This window comes from Emydura macquarii, unplaced genomic scaffold, assembly GCF_026122565.2.
Source record: "Emydura macquarii macquarii isolate MOO-44397 ecotype Brisbane River unplaced genomic scaffold, CSIRO-AGI_Emac_v2 contig_1551, whole genome shotgun sequence".
Lineage (NCBI taxonomy): Eukaryota > Metazoa > Chordata > Testudines > Chelidae > Emydura > Emydura macquarii.
The window spans coordinates 20,535,912-20,555,973 of NW_027131688.1; the positions used below are offsets into that span (position 1 = coordinate 20,535,912).

General features: G+C 38.9%; 1 protein-coding gene across 5 annotated transcripts in view; it reads left to right on the forward strand.

Annotated features, from left to right (window-relative positions):
- Window positions 1–20,062, forward strand: part of CDC42BPB (CDC42 binding protein kinase beta) — a 159,803-nt gene that overhangs the window by 24,104 nt on the left and 115,637 nt on the right. For all 5 annotated transcript variants that reach the window (XR_010921157.1, XR_010921158.1, XR_010921159.1 and 2 more), the window contains exon 2: window positions 18,442–18,533. Coding sequence is in view for 2 of the 5 variants with exons in the window: in XM_067555018.1 (XP_067411119.1) it covers window positions 18,442–18,533 (92 nt within the window). In the remaining 3 variants the exon portion in view is untranslated. The remainder of the gene's footprint in view (window positions 1–18,441; window positions 18,534–20,062) is intronic.

The following is a 20,062-nucleotide window of genomic DNA, read 5'->3' on the forward strand; positions in this document are numbered from 1 at the left end:
CTAGCAGAAATGAAATGTAAATGTAAAGTAATGTATAGACGTTTCCAGTATTTAATTTTAAAGGTTGTACAGAACTGGCTTTTTAGATTAATTAGCAATATATTATTATGAGCTTGGTTCTAAAATGCAGATTGAGTAAGAAGACAATGCTACATTTCTATAATTTTTTAAAACTGGAAGTAAGTCCTCCAACTTCATTTAAATGTTGTAGAGTTAATATTGGTAGAGATACTGAAATAGAAGCCTTGGAGATTGACATCCTTTATCTACAGTAAAGATATAGTTTGGACAACAAAAATGTAAATTTTCTCTCCACTGCTGCACCAGTTTGCCTCAGCCCTGATAGATAAGGGGTAGTTCTGGCTTTAGGCCCATCTCATTCTCTGCTGAAACTACTTATAAGGAGCTCTGTTAGTACCAGTTCTCATGAAAGTCTGTGTCATGTGGACACTGGTCCACAAGAACTAGACCAAAATCTACATCTCATGTCACATAGGATATGAAACAGCCGATGGGTTATCATTTCTGGCCACATTACGACTTGAATTACATTTGCATTGGCAGCCTACAAGTGGAAGGCTTTATTGTTGAATTCTTCAGTCCCCATGTACCAGTTGATATGGATTAATGTGCAGAATGAAACTATCTATTATAGTCTTAGCGAGAAGATGACTAGAATAAATTGATAGTCTCTTCCCAAAAACTGAGTGGAAAACTTGAAGTACTTACATAAACTCAGATGTCAAAAATGGTAATACTTAAGAGCTAAAACAATGATCAAATGGGAAAAGTAGCTAAGGTTTCCTTAAGTGATATGGGAGATGAATCTTAGTGTGTGTGGGGGGAGGGGAATTAAAGATGGACCATCAAGATATAGCAGGGAGATTAAATTTTGTTTTTTTCCCCTCTGGGCAGATTGAGATGGCTTTAACAAGTGCACCAAAGTTTATTTTAAATTTAGTGGGGACCTTTTAGTTTCCTCTCCCGGCACCCTATGTCTTCCTGCCCTCCACCCCCTGCTCTGGACTGGTTAGGTTGATGGGAATGCTCTGGTTCCAGCTGCCTCAGTCTCTGTGTGGCAGAAGATTGCTGCTGGAAGGAAATGAATGAATCTTGAGTCACTTACAGACCCTGGGAAGATAACTTAATTTGGAAATGGTAATCATACATTTTTCCTGCTTTTTATGCAAGTAAAAAGGGAGGGAGACGGGAGACCAACAGATAAATGTCAGCAGTGTAGAGGAGAGTTTGGAATTGAGCCTGATACAAGCCTGTTTGGAGTGTAGGGGTTTTCACTTAAACTGAAGGGATATTGACTTCTGGTGTTCAAAATGGGTAGGTGGGGTTTAAGCTAAATAGGAAGAAGGAAGCCTTCACTTCAATCATCTGATGTCCATTTTCCAGACAACAGATGGAGTTTTGAAAGAAAAGATGAAGCATATTAACGTCCTGCATTATCAGTACAATGTAAGAGGCATGGAAAATTAACAAGTCATGTAAAATTATAAAACTAGAATTCATTAAATTATATAGAATATGATATTGTGGATGTAAAGAGACTTGCTGGGATGATTCTCATAACTGAAATGCCAATATTGAAAAGAAAGAAACAGGAAGTGAAAGGGTGGTCCTATACTAATTGTTTACAATCCCAAAGAACTGGAATTAAGTGAATGAAATTCTTTCATTAAGGATCTGAAGAATGAGAAGTAGCATTGGGCATCTGCTATATGTCCCCAAGAGAGGAAGGAAGTTTCCCTTCGGCTAATTTGTGTTGCTGGTTGAGAATAGGTGCAAATAGGGATTCTGGGAACCAATACTCCTGAGCTACTTTAATTCAGTACCTTGGGGAATGCAGCGATACAAGTGTATTATAAAAGCAGAGCGCAGTGGGCATAAGTAAACACTAGCACTCTAGCAGTGTGCAAGAAGGCTGAAGAACCATAAAAGTTCTACATAGAGATTTTTCTGAAAATGTATGGAAGAAATATGGCTTAGGGGAGGGGTTGCACAAAGGTAAACAAAAATCTGTACTGGATATGGGAAGAAGAGAACTTTATAGAAGAATATTTAGTCAAGATGCTCAGGGAAAAGTTTAGGGTAGCAAAAAAGCAAAATGGGTTTTTAATGCCACCCAAAGGTTTCAAGGAAAAATAGAGCGCTTATACAAATACATGACAGGCGAAGGGGGAAATTTTACATTCCCTTCATTTATTAAGTTCACTAACTCAAAATGTCAGAATATTTAAACCTGTCAAGATAAAAGTAAACAAACAAAAAATAAAGACAAACCATGTGGTTTGGTCCTGCAAAAACTTTACATACATGCATAATACGTCATTCAGTATGCCATTTCAGTATAATTAGCTCTGTTAATGCTTCTTACCAAACCAATAGCTTTAATTAGTAATGCTCTAGAAACCTATACCAATGATGTCTGTCGGGAAAACACAAATTTGGGGTCTCTTTGTAGGTTCAAAGGTTCAGATCTCCTGGTATGGTCGGTATCTTCTGCAAAATTTAAACTTCTCTTTTTTTAAAATAACTGGTTTAATCCTCATGGATGTGAAGCTCTCCTTCTGAATGCATGTGGGTATAAGCTAGTTTTGAAATATACCAAGACTTATTTGGACAACCAACCAGAAACAATATAACTCAGATGTGAAATGCTCTATTTATTGTTCATCGAATATTAGCTTCACAATTTAAATGTCGACATTAAACTATTTCCTTGCTGGTTGGCTGGCTCTGTAGGTTAAGTCTATCCCGAGTCACTAGATGTATTAATTCGGAATAGTGTTCCACAGGAATAAAGGTGCAAGTTTCAGTTTTTTTATCTTGATAAAAATATTATTTATCTTCATTTTTTAAGTCCGTTTAGGACTTTCTTCTTCTTTTGCCACATATTTATTCAGTCAGCTCCAGATACTCCAGATAATTTTTGTGTTGAACACTGGGGTTTCTCTTACTTTAAATATAACTGTCTGTCTAAATCTATAGCACCAATTTTCTCCTGACATTTATTCCCTGTTTGTACTGCCTGGAATGCTGCATTCCCCCTTTGCAACCATACTTCAGAGCAGCTTGGCTCCCTAATGACCTCACCGAGCCCCATTGCTTTGCACAACCTGATCATCCTTTTTCCTCACAGTGCTTCCAGACAGTGACAGTGGGAGGCTGATCCAAGGGATAGAACCTAGGTTTCTGTGTAGTAATGCAACCAGAACAACCATTAATGTTTTGATTAGTCAATATTGACATTTGTAACTGTACCTTAGAGTGATTTTTTTATAGTTGTTAGCAATAGTTTTTGGCTCCAGTAGCGTGACTTTATTGGTTTTCCATAACAACTGGTCCGGTATCAAAAGTTCATTTTATAGTTTTGAATAACATTGTCTTACCTTGGCATGAGGTGATGAATGGAAGAATAGGATGAAGTGTCGAAATAAACTAAACAAATCAATTACATATTCCTTCCCCCTGAAATCTCTGGATTTCCCAAAAATCCTTGTGAATTTTGCGTAGTTCTGCCGTGGATATTGTTAACATTCTTCATAAAGTTCAAGTTTTGTATTATGGGCCTCTGATCAACTTAAGTTATTGCAAACAGTCTAGCTACTGGCTGCAGCAGTTGCCTGTCACATGCCTTCATGGACTTTTGCCTGCGGCACAGGTTGGACTTTCACTGACCTTTTTAATTAGAGCTCCAGCTGTAAGGAAATTCTAAAACTGGGTGTGTTAGACCATAAAATATGGTCTGTTGTATAGTGCCTTTTAAGGGAAAGAGGGATGAACAGAAAGATGTGCCACACCTGTACTTAATGTGGTCATTGCTGTCTGATCCTCTTCAGATGGAAATGCAATAATTTAAATTCCACAACATTGGTGCAATGAACACAACTTACAGTTTACTTAGTCTTGACAGAGATGCCAAAGAAATGTTTGACACCAGATTTCTCTCAAATCATGTGCACCTCTGCTCTGCTTCAGCAAGGAGTTCTAAAGTTGAATTAGTCACTAGAGAAAAGAACTTCCCCTAGATGCTCATTTTTGTAACTCTGGATATTTTCAATTAATAATGGATAAGTAGAGAGACGGTGATAAGATTTTTAAAAGTATAAATTGCATATTTTATCCGTTTCCTATACCCTTTGCTTGTTGCTTGTTTTAACTTGTGGGATAGTGGCTGGGTTTGATTTACATCTGCAAAAACTGATTCGTTGTGGGTGCTGCTGTGATACAGACAAGTGATAACCTATTTAAAAATAAAAATAATTGTGGTTTGAAGATTGAGAAATTCAAGCACTAGCTAGAACTTAAATATAACTTTGCCCCTTTGTAGATATGCTGGAAATACAGTTTTCTTAAATATAAATGTATCTTTTTGATATAGAATATAAACTGAAATGTTGTACATTGAGTTATATAGCATATGGTCCTCAGACTAGGCTAAATTTTTACCTTTCAGCAAGACCTATAAAACAACCCAAGTTCAAAGAAAATCAGTTCAGTAATTTTAAAGTCCTGGGCATTTAAATTGACTTGAATCAGAAATGGCCAAATTTAGAAAATGACACAATTTTTGACTGCACCTGAAAAGGAATGAAAACTCCAAATGATTTCTTTGTAAGCATTCATAACTTAGTACTACTGAACAGAAAGCTGTAATTTACTTTGCTTTTTAAAACATCATGTAATTGTGAAGTTGGTGGATTTTTAGTCCTATTGGCAGTTTCCTTTTAATAGAACGAAGGGGGTTGAATCATGGATATTCTGCTGCCTGGAACTCTAGTGACTCATCCATTAACATGGAGCATTCTTTGAAAGATTGTTGTACTTTAATTGACATTCTGCGCTTACTACTGGCCCACAGTGCATTTACCACTGTAGGTGGCCTTTCAGGGTGAATTTATCTATACTCCTGGCTCAGGGTCAAGTTTTTCAGAAATCCCTTACCAGTACAAATAATGGTACGTTATCTTAGATTGTATTGTATGCTGGCTGTTCCTTGTAATCTATTACTTTTGTGATCGAAAGAAGCCACTTTTTCAAACGTGGCAAAGTTGGCCACAGGCAGACATCAAGAGGTTTTGCATATATCTGGGACGGCAGAGACTTGGTCCCAGTTGAAATCTATATTCCAGAACATCCTGGTCTCTGACTTGATTTGCAAATGCCATTGTCAGCTGGGTATTGCCCAGGGAAAAAATGCTAGGAGAAAATAAAACAGCTGAAGATGAAATATAACAACTCATTGAATGCCATATTTGCTTTGGGGCAGGGAGGAAAATCTGCCCCTTTATGATGGAACGGTACTGCATTGTTAGCACTTCTATGAATGAAGATCCTTCTGTGATGCCTTCTTGGCATGTCCAGGACTATGAATCACTTGTTACCCCTTGCCTTTAATGATAGGAAGACTTGCTGGTTTTTAACTGGTCATTTGGCCACCCACTGCTCTGCCAGCCCTAATTTTGCCTTACAGGTTGCCAGTAGGTACACCCCAAGTCCCCTAGAAGCGTTCCATCTGTAAAAACGAGAGTTCTGTGGCACTTTAAAGACTAACAAATTTAATTTTAGCAGGCATAAGCTTTCGTGAGTCTCAGCTCACTTCTTCAGATGCAGAGGTAGAAATGCACAGCAAATAGGAAACGGGGGTATCATATACAAGTGCATAGAGAACAATGGGGGAGATGGATAAAAGCCGGGTACTTGAGGCCTAATGACAGTCATTGAGTAGGAGGTGAGAATGGGTGAGCAAAGCAAGTTACCTCTTGTAATGAGAGAGCCATTCCAAATCTCTGTTTAAACCCAGTTTGAATGTGTCAAGTTTGCAGATCATTTCTAACTCAGCAGTTTCTCTTTGAAGTCTGTTTTTAGAGGTTTTTTTTTTTTTTTTTTTTTTGGAGAAGTACAGCAACTTTCAGGTCAGTGACAGCGTGACCTGGGAGATTAAAGTGTTTTCCTACTGGTTTATGGATGTTATTTTTTGTCTGATTTGTGTCCATTTATCCTTTTGCGTAGTGATAGTCCAGTTTGGCCAATGTACATTGCAGAGGGGCATTGCTGGCACATAATGGCATATATAACATTAGTGGATGTACAAGTGAATGAGCCCCTCATGGTGTGATTGATGTGGTTAGGACCAGTGATGCTGTCACTGGAGTTGATGTGTGGGCAGAGCTGACAACAGGGTTTGTTGCAGGGATAGGTTCCTGGGTTGGACTTTTTGTAGGGTGTATGGTTGCTGGTGAATATTTACTTCAGGGTGGGGGGCTGTCTGTAAGCCAGGATGGGTCTGTCGCTCACTGCCTGAACGAGAGACGGATCATCTGCTAGGATAGGTTGTAGATCTTTAATGATGTGTTGGAGAGATTTTAGTTGGGGACTGTAGATGATGACCAGTGGGGTTCTGTTGTTTTCTTTGTTGGGTCTGTCCTGTAGTAGGTGACTTCTGGGTATCCGTCTGACTCTGTCAATTTGTTTCTTCACTTCTCCAGGTGGGTATTGTAGTTTTATAGAGATCCTGTCGGTGTTTGTCTCTGTCTGAGGGATCGGAGCAAATACGGTTGTGTCTTAAGGCTTGGCTGTAGACAGTGGATCGTGTAATGTGTCCAGGGTGAAAGCTGGAGGCATGAAGATAAGTATTGCGGTCAGTTGGTTTTCGGTATAGGGTGGCATTAATATGACCATCCTTTATTTTTATTGTAGTGTCCAGGAAGTGGATTTCTTGTGTGGACTGGTCCAGGCTGAGGTTGATAGTGGGATGGAAATTATTAAAATCCAGGTGAAATTCTTCGAGGGACTCTTTCCTGTGGGTCCAGATGATGAAAATGTCATCAATGTAGCGTAGGTAAAGAAGAGGTGTTAGGGGACGAGTTTTGAGGAAGCGTTGTTCTAGGTCAGCCATAAAAATGTTGGCATACTGTGGGGCCATGTGGGTGCCCATAGCTGTGCCACTGACTTGGAGGTTTAGATTGGCTCCAAATCTGAAGTAGTTGTGGGTCAGGACAAAGTCACAAAGTTCAGCTGTGAGGTGTGACATGATCATCGGGGAAAGTGTTCTTGATGGCTTGAAGTGCATCTTTGTGTGGAATGTTGTGTAGAGAGCTTCTACATCCATAGTGGCTAGGATGGTATTTTCTGGGAGATCACTGATCTGTAGTGTGCTGCACTTAATCACTGGATGCTCACAAAAATTAGCAGGTTCACTACCCTTAAGGGGACAGTGTACACACAAGTTTGTTTCATCTAGCTGACAGTCTGCTTCTATATAACATCACAGCACTGCGATGTATTAATAGTGAAAGCAATCATGAGTTTATTATCACAATTTAAGATTTCAGAGATAGCAAATAAGGATAATAATGAAAACAATTTATTACATAAAAACAAAATAATAAAATGCAAACCTGGGGCTATCTGTATCAGTGGTTCTTTGCTATATAACAGATTTTAGTTTCCCCCAAAGGTTCATTCTTTTGTAGAGCTAGTTGGTTTCAGACAAACCAGGATCCAAACATTCATGAAGCACGCCCCTCCATATGGGGTTTTCCTCAGTGAATGGATAACAAAATGTGTCTTTGCAGTCTCTTTATATTCTTCAAAGCCCAATTTTTTTGCCCCCAGAGACAGAACGACCCCCTACAATTTATTCTTTGGAGTCCTCCCATCCCCCTGATGACTTCATATGGAAATTGGCTCCCAGTTGTGTTGTTGCCTTGTTAATTTACATATGAACCAAGATACAGTCTAACTCCTGTCTGGAACAAACCTGTTTTTCTCTTTGGTTGGTGACTGACTTTAAAACGTACTTTCAGTGTACATACACAACTCCTTAAATGTCATCCGTACATACAGCTTGCAGTGATTGAGAATCGGTATGACATAAGCTTTTATTAGAGACCTTACATTATATTTTATAGGGATAAAAACTGTGAAAGCAGTGTGCTAGGTGTAGTGAGTTTTGTCAGGCTTGCTGAGAGTTGTTGTTCTAGATCAGTATATCCTTTGCCAGCTGGCATGAGGGGTTTTTAGGCTCACAACTCTAGCAGGCATCTGACACTGGGTTGTTGAGAAACCAAGATAAAGGGAGAAGAACACTACCTTTGAGAGCCATGTGAAACCCAGAGGTGAACCAGGACCTGGAGATGCCTTTCTCTTCCAGAATCACAAGACCTTTTTATAGGAACTTGGACTCCAAAGATTACTGATGAGCTAGTTCAAGAGAAGATGAGGACTGCCACACAAGGTATATTGTTTATTCTCATTCTTACTGATTGGGGGCTGTTCTTTCATGCTTGTGTGCTAGAGATTCTAATGAATGTCACCATTGTGTGATTTAGTTTCATAAGAAGGCATACGCACCTTCCCTCACTAAACTTATGCCACTGCAACAGTGCACATGGCAACTTTCTTTCCCCTCAAACACTTCAGATTTGGCAGCTCCATTCCTCCTTTCCCCTTCTCCTCCCCTCCAAAATTGCAAACAGTACTTATTCATGATTAAGTATAGAAAATGTCAAAACAAGATTATTTAATTGCAATAAGCTACATATTCGCTACCATGTCTCCCCTCCTCCATGCAGACCAGACCAGTGCACCTGTTTAGCTGTCTGCTCTTACCTAGTTGTAATTACACGTCATTCTGCTTGAAACATATGCGTAAGCATTCTTTGATAGCACACTGCCCAGCATCAACCCAGGCAAAGAGGGGTGGAATAATGACTTTGTCCAATCTCACTGCCAGCCAACAAGGCTATATCAGTCTAGCAGAGAACATACAACTTGAGTTATAATTTTTCCCTGGTTCTCTTGAGTAATTTCATAAAATCTTTGATAAAGCCAGTGTAATACTAACATCCCCACTCCTTCCCCCACAGATGCTCACTATGGGTATGTCTACATGGGGATTAAAAAAACCCCTGTGGCTGACCCATGTCAGCTGACTCAGGCTCACGGGGCTCAGGCTCTAGGGCTGAATAATTGCTGTGCAGACATTGTCTGGTACCTTGTGAGGGTGGAGGGGTCCCAGAGCTCAGGTTCCAGCCCAAGCCCGAATGTCTACACAGCAATTTTTAGCCCCACAAACCAGAGTCAGCTGACCTAGGCCATCTGTGGCGTACCATGGGGCTTTTATCGCTGTGTAGACGTACCCTATACTTTTCCAGTCCCTAATGTGTTTTCTGTTACTATCTGTTAGAATCACACAACTGCAGACTTATCCTTGTCCCTGCTCCTTTCCCTTGATGGGAACCTTTGGCGCAAATCTTTCACCTGTTAGATCCTTTGTACCTCTTCCCCTCTGAACTGTTTTCACCAAAAGTCAGTGTAAAACTTGGAAGACATTTGGATTTATATCCTCACCTCTTCACATTTAAGGAGAGAGTGCCTAATAAGCCATATTCTGTGGTATTCCAAAGGATGCCTGTACCATTAATTAACCTATTAACCCCTCCTTATTTTACATTTCAGTGACTGCTTCTGCAAGAGGATTGACTAGGAAATACTACAATATGACAAAGCAGAAGATATGCAGAATGCTTAACCAGCGTGAAACCAGAAGAACAAGAGAAGGTCTCTGTCTCTGCCTTCAGAGGGACGCTGACAGAAGAACAAACTGAACTTTTGAATGTTGACTTAGTGAAGAAGACTCAAGCAATGGCAGACTATATGGTAGCCAAATACAGCAGCAAGAACAAGAGTTCACTGTAAATTTTTGAGGAAGTACATGCAGGGCCAAAGGCAACTTTTATTATCCTATTCATAGGCCCCTGTACTTGTTCATCAGTTACCTCAGCATAGTTGTGTGATAGTAGTAGCCCTTAATGGACTGCCCAGTACTCACCTGCCTATTATGTATTCCCATGACACTTCACCCCTGTTGGACAGCTGGCCAAAGAAATCCTAGAACAGATTTTTCCTGTCCCTTTGTTTTAGAAACAGTCCTATTTTTATGTCGGGTTTTGCACCATTGCTTATTGCAGCAGGCCCGAATATTTGGAGTGTTTAAATAAAGTTGGTTTGTAGCATTTTTCTGCATGTTGTTTATAGATCATCAAGCTTGCTTGAGTTTACCATCAAGCTCTGTCCTGTTCCATGGGCTTCCATTTAAGATTAATCCAGCAGAGAATCATTGGACCTCTCTCCGGTTGTTCTAAACAGGTGTCACTAAATCAGACAAATGCTAGCAGCTCCTGTGTCACAGCACCAACTTAACCCATATGCTCTGGGAACGCTCCTGTACCTGTATGTTTGAGGTAGAACTTAATTGCAGGGTTAATTTTCTTTTTAGCAAATAAAATTGTATTAGGAGCGAAATGTAATTTTAAAGATAATGGAAGTTAATTGGAAGCTGATTAAATCTGAAAAACTTGTGCTTAACAGCACTAATTGCTAAGACTAGTACTATAAAAATGGAAATCCAAAAAACGACCAATTGAGGACTGGAGTATAGATATCATAAGCTTGGCCACCATGGAAAGAATTATATACTGTAGCAGAAATGCCAAAGAGAAATTCAGATATGGGATGCTTTCCTGGAAATATCTGAATGAACCTATTAAATGTTGGTACCCCTCTTTGTCTTCCCCTTCTCTCTGACCATTTTCTTCCTTCCCTGGCTCTATCCCTCTCCTCTGAATTTTGCGTCTATTCTCCATTTTAAAATATTACTTAAACTAGTTGGATTTTTATATATTTTGTTTTTGTATTTTGTGTAATAGGACATATCCACATTGATTTATATTTTAACCATTCATATTATATCCATGTTTCAAGTATCACTAAAGTTAGGTAGCAAATGGTTAACATATTATGGGAAGTTGATGTACAGACTCTCTCTCTCTCTCAAAAAGTTAATAGGAAAAAAAGACAGTAGTTCTGCTCATAATGTCTGCACTAAAAATATAAAGCCATGATAAATGTAAACACTGGTATAAGAGGTCATGCCCATTCTCCCCCCGTCACCCACAACCAGCAGCAGCTAAGTGCTAATAAGAATCAAATACTAATATTTCACTATGCCTTCCTCAGGATTCAATCAACCTCCACCCTGCTCTTGTTTGTGAAATCTGAACACAAAGCAGCTTTGATTTGGCTTGCACACTTGGTGTAGGTGGCATCCACAACAATCACAGCATCACTCTGTGGTTTTGTATGGTTTACAGGAAGGCCTGGAGCCACCTCTGTTCAGTCTGTTAAACACTTTGCCTTCACAAATGCTGTGCAAAATAGCACAGGTAGACATAAAACTCTTATAGCTGATCATACTGCCACTGCACCTTTGGAAGCACTCCCCACTATATGCTTGGAAATCTTCTCTGGCCCTATGATTGCTGCTCAGTGTCTTATGGGAAGACAACTGAGAATTCTTTTAAACTTGTGTTGCTTGGAAAAACTATCAACAGTATAAGTGGGTAGAACTCTCACGGAAGAGACATTCTTCCCTTCCCCCCATGCACCTTCTCTTCCCAAAATATGGATAAGAGAGAAGAGGCAGTGTGGCATAAGGACCCTTTTTTATAAGCAGCCAGGCAAGGGTTTAGGGAGATGGGGAAGCTGTTTATTTTATGAGGAGTGTAGACTGGAGAACTAGGCAACTTCCCCCTTCTCCAGCAATTGATGATGAGTTCCAGTGACACTGGATGTTGACTAGTCAAAAGTAGTTACGAAAAATGAAACATCATTCCACCATTCTTTAGCAGCCATGGTGGAGAGAGCTGATGTAACTAAAATCTGATCAGGGTTGGGGTGGAAGTTTCTTTTCTAGTTGCCTCAAGCTAGTAGGTGTCAAATTTTTCCCTGGCCAGCACTTAATTATAATAGACTTTCTTGTTCAGTCTTTCTTCCTGTGTTAAGTTTTATGCTCACATACTGAAGTGTGTGCACGAAATATCCATATTGATTAAGCCTTGTGAGGTTGCATCAAACTCAATAGGAGTGTCTTTATGCCCTTTAGGTTTCCTTAGTTTAGTCCAGCCAGGAATACAATATTATTGCTTCCTACGGTCATAGACCACTACACATCATCGTGCTCCGGCTCTCAACACAATTGTTCGCTTTTTCAAAACAAACTTAAATCTAAAAACTTGGGGTCTGAGACGGAGAAGTTAAATCTTTTCTAAAATATAAATTACTCCATTGAGCACCATTGCCATGGAACAAAGGGAAGGTGATGAAAGGCTTCTTATACAGTGCACTTTATTTGTAAAACTGCTTGAGCCAACCCCAGGCAAAAAAATCTGACCTAATTGTGATTTGCCCCACATACTGTTGTGTTTCTGGTTCCATGTGATTTATTTGTCCTCTAACAATTATTTTTCCTTGCATGATCTGCTATTTAGTGCATAAAAGAATATAGCAAATAGTCAATTGGCATTTGTCCCCATGTCTAGTAAGCCAAAACTGTTCTTATTTCCTCCTCCTCCTTTTGATACTGCTATTGTCCACTTCTCCAAAAGAAGTTAGATTTGGCTGGGATTAAATTGGCAATGGATATTGTTACATTGACTGCTTAGAACTGTCTATGCGTTCTTTAATACTTGCCTGAATAACTCTTGATGAGCTTTCTTGCTATCTTTTCATTTTGGGTGTAGAAAGCAGTGAACGGGACAGTCATGCAGCCAGCCAACTATTATTGTTTGGCAGTATCATTCATTAGCAAGCTGGCAGACACAAGCATACTGCTGCAGATGAGTTCTTCTACATGATGCTGTAGTGTATGAATATTAAAGGTTTATTGTGCAAAAAAGTGCACTCAGTACATAGCAATGACCATAGCTGCTGTATCAAGGTGGAAAAAAACTTAATGTCTTACGTTGACCTTTGAGAGGCTGCCAGCATACCTAATTAGCCTTGCTGATGAGATCACCATCATGACTGCTATACTCTTTGCTTTGGACCACTTTTTAATAACATGGATTCCTGCTCCAGCCTGGCCATAACTATCTTATGTGTACACAGCATCTTTCATCACAAAGTCTTTTATAAACTAGTACATGAACGTTAAATACAGGAATAGTTTCTCTCTTCATTGACATACAGTCACTTCTGAGGTAAAATACAGGTGCTGTTTAATAGCTCACAACCAATTACACAATGGTTTAGGTAAAAAAGTAAAGAATGCTCCTATATCCACTTGAGTCTGTATGAGGAATTCATGTAGGCAAAATGTAATAATACTACTGTGATTTGGTAAAGGGATTGGGATTATGAAAAGTGCCATGGAATGTTTAATCATAAATGGTCAGGAACTTCATTTTGTATCTCTTTCAAAAGATTTTCTGGAAACTGGGCAGGACTCCAAACAAATCTTTCTTTAACAAATGCTGGTGGAAATTTAAACAGTTTTTCTTGCCCCCACTGTTTGTCAGAAAATTATATTCAGGTAATAACCAATCGCTTTATAAATAGAATTAGTAGTTGATTACTTTTGATAATCGAGTAAATATTATAGGTGATTAACATAAATAAGTAGTCAAAGAAATTCTTAAATCAGATATGAATTGCAATATAGTTTTTGGTATAAGCAAGCTGCCATGGCTATTAGTAGGCCTCTGGAAATGGGAGAGTAGACATGGATCAATGTCACTGCAGTTCTTCAGAACCTTGCAAGCTGAGTCAGATCAGTTTCACTATGCTGCAGCTTTGGAAAGTGTTGGGCAATCAGAGGCGGGCACTAGATCTGTTCCTTAAGTAAGAAGTGGAAAAGCAAGAGGTCAGGTGAGGGTTAGATTAGTAAAGACACTGTGCAACAGGCAAGAGGCTTTGTGGCTGGAGGGAAGAAAACTCAGCGAGAAGACAGGAGCAGTGTCTCTTTCAGCCACAGAAGGGAGGGGGCTTCAAATTTAAGCAGGAGGCTATAAAAGTTGGACTGTCCAAATAGGATTTAGAAGCAAGACTGGTAGCAAGTCAAGCTACAATCAAAGTTTACAGTCACCTGCCACTGCCAAGAAAAGGGAGTGAGGAAGCATGTCTTTGATTGGTTATGGTACCTAGCACCCTGGGACTACAGCCTCCAGGTGCTGCTGCAATAGGAAAAAAAAAAAAAAAAAAAAAAAAGACATTGCTCTTGCACAGTAGGGCCCCTTAGCTCTAGCTGTCTGATGCATTTTTCAAGACATATATGATTGAGTGGATGCGGGACAGGGCATGGTATATGAAAACAATGTGGGATCAGTCCGAAAAGCAGAGTAGGGTGTTTGTGTATATGAGAGATGGGGCAGAGGGGAGGAAGAGGTGGAGAACAGAGTATAGGGAAAGAAAGTGGTATACAAGGCAGAGGAAGAGAAAGTAAAGAGGACCCACGATAAAATCACAGAAAAAGATATACCGCAATCTATTATTGGAAAGGAAAAAAGTAGAGCAAAGTCAAGAAAGAAATAACTGAAGAAACAGGCAGTTACGCTTTGTAAAATATATTAGAGATCTGATAGACATTATACAATTAAATACAGTACAGTTTTATTTCTTTAAATTGTGGAAGGAGTAGGTTGGTGAGAGAGAATGAGGAGGAGCAGGTATTTTTCATCCTGCGTAGTAAACTGGTCTTGGGCTCCCAGGTGGTGGATACATTTTTCAATCCCTAGATATTTGTATACTTACAGTAACTTGTTAAACTTGTCTGTGTGCTGTACTAGTTGCAATATCACAGGAATGTTGTTTCTTTGGAGAGGGCGCAGTGAGGGCAAACAAGAACTTACATTCTTGAAGTATGAGGAAAAGTTAAGGGAGTTGAAGTAAAAATGTTTCCTTATTCTTTCATCCTTCTCCTCCAAAACCACCCCCCCTCCCCTCCCCATATATATCAATGAAAGGCCCAAAGACAGAACCACCCTTTGGTATTTCCTGGTGCATCTCTCCCATTTGTATCCTATTTCTTTAGACTGTAAACTCCTCTGGAAAAGGGTTTTCTACTTATCTTTCCCAGAGCCAAGCACCCCTACGTTTATTTCCCTAGGTGGTTGGCATAAGGTGAAAAAGCAGGCAGGTGAGGTTAAGTTCAACCAAATCAAGCTGTGGGGTGTTACTATTGTAAATTGCATATTACTTCTGTCAATGTTACAAGATCCTTCTTTTAGATATGCACCTACTTTCTGTATCAAATCTATACTTTCTATTACATTAATTATATTGTTCTCTTCACACAATACTCCACCATACTTTGTGTAAAGGAAAAAATGGAAATATAGATATTCTTCTATAACTGAAAACTAGGGAAAATTATTTAAATGGATTTGCTGTTAAAATTTGATTAGTATAATTAAAAAAAAACTTTATATTTTAGTTTGCTAATATTTGTGTGGTGTAACTTGCTCAAATGGTTCTCAAAAGTTGCTACTTTGAATCTATTTAGGAATGTACCATTTCTGAATAACTTAAACCACACCCCTTGTTCACAGCCTCTGAGAGTGGATTTCATTTATTCAAGCTACATTTCATTTTTGCACAAAAAGAAATATTAGATTAAGTGGCTATAGTAGAGCAAGGAAGGAAGGAGAATTCCTTGAAATTCTCTGGTGGGGGAAGTGGATAATAGTACGTGTGATGGAAAAGTTGTATAACTTGAAAATCGGCTACATTAGGATTATCATACTCTTTGATAGTGGCATAAATGCATAATATGTGGTATGTGTTATGGTCCAAAAGCGCATATGTGCTTTAGCCCTGGTCTACACTTATCTGGAGATTCGGCGGCAGTCGACGGGATTTAGGAGTTACGCAAGCTACTCTGCGTAGCTTGCATGTCGACTCCTGTGCTTCCCTTCTGCGTGCCATCTTCACTGCACTGTCTTCACGCAGCGCTAGGCTACTTGAGGGGGTGGTTTTACTCAGTCGACTTCCTGATCGATTGAGCAGGTCTACACTGACCGCTCAGTCGATCCAGAAAGATGGATCTGGCGGCGGTGACTTTGCCACCGTCAGTATAGATATACCCTTATTTTCTGAAATTCAGTGCCTTCTCCTACAAGACCTCATAAAGACACCTGTTACTTAATGGATGTCAAAACATAGGTACATCTTTTGTACTCCCACATCTGTCTGTATCCATTTCTTTTCTTAGATTGTAAATTCCTTTGCGTGGAGACTGTATTTTTAATTCTGTGTTTGTACAGCACCTAGCACAGTGGGGTCCTGATCCACAACTAGGCTCCTAGGACTGCTACAGTAATATAAAAAATATGCATAATAATTGGGCAACATTTTGAGGGGGAGGGAAGAAATACATTTATTCAAACTTTATAGCACATAGAGTGCACATCTCAAGTTCTGATCACCCTTTACAAAGCCTTAAAAATACATTAATGCATAAACAGACCAGTTACCCACAGATAACGTTAGCCTGACACCAATATGACTAACAAAATTTAGTAAATGCTACTAACTAAATCACCACCAGAATTCATGCTACCATTTAATAATATGAAATGCTTCACAAAGCATTCGCATCATAAGCCTATTTCCAATTTACATAATCAAAATTAGATATAAAAGAGAGAACAGTGCACTTACGCATACCAGATCTATAGAGAGAACTCTGTCAGTTCCCTATTTATAGAATGGAGATAATGACACTTGCCTGCCTTTGTGACATGCTTGAAGTCTATCACTGAAAAAGCTTCAAGAGCTTTTCAGTAATAAAAATAATACAGTAGTGGGAATGCCACAATGCATCATCCTGAGGAGCACAGTGAAGGCAGCCTAGCCATACATTCCAGAACAAGTTCCTACTCATTTCCTAATCTTGCCAGGCATGCGCACGCTACTAACTTTCATCCCTGGGGATGGGGCACTAAAAACTTGTAAAAATAGAACCAAGACAAGAAAATTGGAAGATATTTCAATTTAACATAAAGAAATAACTTTTTGTGCAATCCAGTATAGATGCAGAGATACATTCAAATATAAACATTTTAGTCTAAAAGAAAGCAATAAAATAACTTTTCAAGAAAATTCATAGTGACTTTACAGACAGCATTTCTTACATTATTAGTCAGTCTGCTGCTGGAGTATGTTTTTCCAGATTCTTTCAGTCCTTGTAATATGTTTTAAAACTACATAGTGTCCTTAGACCATAGTAAAAATATAACTATCTTCCCACAGTGATATGAGTTTTAATGGTACCAAATCATAACCTGAGACCAGAACTCCAGGAGGTATTATTTAAATCAGTGGAGGTTCATTTTTCAGCAGAAGAAGCAAAATAGTCAGTGAAGAATCTCGCAGAAGAATCTTCATGTATTAGCTTTCCAGCTTGCTGCAGTTGTTAAAATAATCAGTACTGCTACTTATTGGTTCAGATCCTCAGCTAGTGTGAATTGGTGTAACTCTATTGACTTCAGTGGAGTTTTGCTGAGGAATTGCCCTTTTAACTATATTTACGGTAGTGTCTGTCTACCCCAATTGAGATCAAAATGTATTGTTGTGCTTGATATTTCCCTCATGTGAAGGTACATACCAGTAGAATTGTGAATTGAGGATTCTGATCCTCCAGTTTTCTTGTTTGGAAGAAGGGTAATACCATCAAACTGATGGGGGTGGGCTTGTGAGGCTATGGATAAAAACATCTCCAACCTTTTCTATACAGAGTTGTCCCAGGTACCAATAGAGATATTTTCTTATTTTATTAGCCAATAGATCAATTTTTGCTTTGAAAATTTGGTTTAACTTGACTAAACCTAGCCATATAGTGCTATAATCTGCAATTGGGACTTCTAAATCAGTGATCATCCTACATATTTGTCAGTTTTGTGTCCAGAATCTGAACTCTATTGTATACTGCAGTCACCTTTTCCTATTGGGTTATTAGCTTATTTTATGCTGTGATGTCAGCTTCTTACAGATAAAATTTGAGTCTGGGCTCAGTCAAAATTAGTGATGGCTAATGCCCTACATATACATGATTATTCTTGGTTGATGAATTAAAATTATAAAATCTTCAGTGGGCTAACTGTGTATGCATGTGTATTCTACATCAGTGCTCAAAATGTAGTTCTACAGAGCTCTTCCAGGTGTTTGTGCTGACTGCTCTGTATCAACAGGGCAAATAGATTGCTTGATGACTATTTAGGTGCATAACTAATTCCATTATTACTCCTATAATTAGCTATCAACATAAGCAAAAATTGCCAACATTTTAATCTAATGGTTAGGGAACTAAAGAAATGTCATTGTATGTAGGGGTGTTAGAGATGGAATGCAAAAATAATCTCTCAAAAAAATTTAAAATTATTCTATAGTGGTAAAATACTGATTAAGTGATGTAAGTCTTAATTTTCTAGATCTTTCTTTGGTTTGTTTGTATTTATATATTAAACAAATGTTCTTGATAAAAAGCCTTGTGAATGCTTTGTAAAGGTGACATATAAAATCTGTAGATATTTCATTTTCAATTTGTAATGCTTCCAAGTGTTATAATTTTAATTTTTACTTTTTTAACAGCAAAACCATTTACACAACTGGTGAAGGAAATGCAACTTCATCGAGATGACTTTGAAATTATAAAAGTAATTGGAAGAGGTGCATTTGGCGAGGTAAGATATCTTTGCAACTCATTGTTAAATACTTTGAGCAATGTATGTTGTTGGTAAAATATATTTTATTACTTGTATCTGATTTGTCTTTTTGTAACTGGCCTGTACCTGTCATAATAAGGAAAAAAGGTTCATGTGGAAAGGTATGATTTACCAAAAAAAAAATATAATAGAGGTTATAGCTAAGCAGTTACGATACGGGTTTTGGGAACCAGGGCATACGAGCAGATACTGAAGTTTTTTAGACAACTTTCTAACTATATAGAATACTTAAGCTATGGAAGAAGCTGCCCAGGGATGTGTGTTCCTATTCCATAAATCTGATGTGAATGAGAAGCTAAATCAGTTTTTTCTCCAGAGTTATGTACATCTGAATAGACCAGAGGTAGAGCCAGTTCTATCCAGCTAGGAACAAATAGGCAATACCTGCAGGCTGACAAATTCACAATGTTTGATGGATTTTCTCTATAGTGGAGAGAAGCAATACCATACTAATTCAAATTTTGACACATATTAAAGCTCCTTCAGCCATACATTGAATATATGCCTTTGAGCATCTCAATCCTGGAAAATTAAAAAAAAAAAAAACTATTTCAGAAGGAAAGCCTTGGGAGAAAAACTGCTTCCTGGACTATATTTTATAGGATCAGACACAGCTGAGTCAGAGCAGGCAGAATCCACTCCAGTGCTCCAGTAAAACACTATTGGGAATAAGACAATACTTCTGTGAAAGAGAATGCATTAGTAAATCATCCACTGCCTGGAAATGCTTACAAAAATACTTCTGTTTCATATGTGATGACTATACTATAGTCATATGGGACTGCTTGCGTATGTCTATTAGCATAGCTATTATAAGACTCTGACAGCCACCAAATGCGCCGTGAGCTCCTGATGAATTTGTTGGAGATGGAGAACCAAGTCTGTAGCTGCTGGAACAGGGGAGCCTTCTGATAGTTCAGTGTGAAATCAGGGGTGAAAACCAAAGTTTTTGCTGGGTTGAGAAATGGGTAGCATTATTGTAGTGAATTCGGCCAGGCAATAGGAGAACCCAGTCATCTTGGTGAAAATTCAAAAAACATTGGAGATACTGTTCCAGTGTCAGGTTGACCCTGTCGGTCTGAGTCAGTCTGAGAGTGGTAGGCAGTTGACATGAGCTCTTGTTGCTGAAAAGGTAGAGGAAATCCTGCCAGGACCAGAATACAAATTGAGCGAGCACCCCAATCAGAAATGATGTGGTTAGGCATATAGATGTATTCCAAGAAGAGCTGTGCTGTTTCATAGGCTGATGGAAGGGTAGGGTGGGGTTGAAATGGGCTATTTTGTCAGGAGGTCCACAACTGTCAGGACCACTGAGAGCCCTAAGGAATGGGACAGCTCCACAATGACGTCAATTGAGAGAGTGGATTAAGGACATGTAGAAGTGGGAAGGGAATGGAGAAGTCCTTGTGAAATTCACACTCTTCAGCCTTGATGTAGAGTTGATTCTGGGGATGCTGATCATGGAGCACTCAATTTTCAGAGAAGAT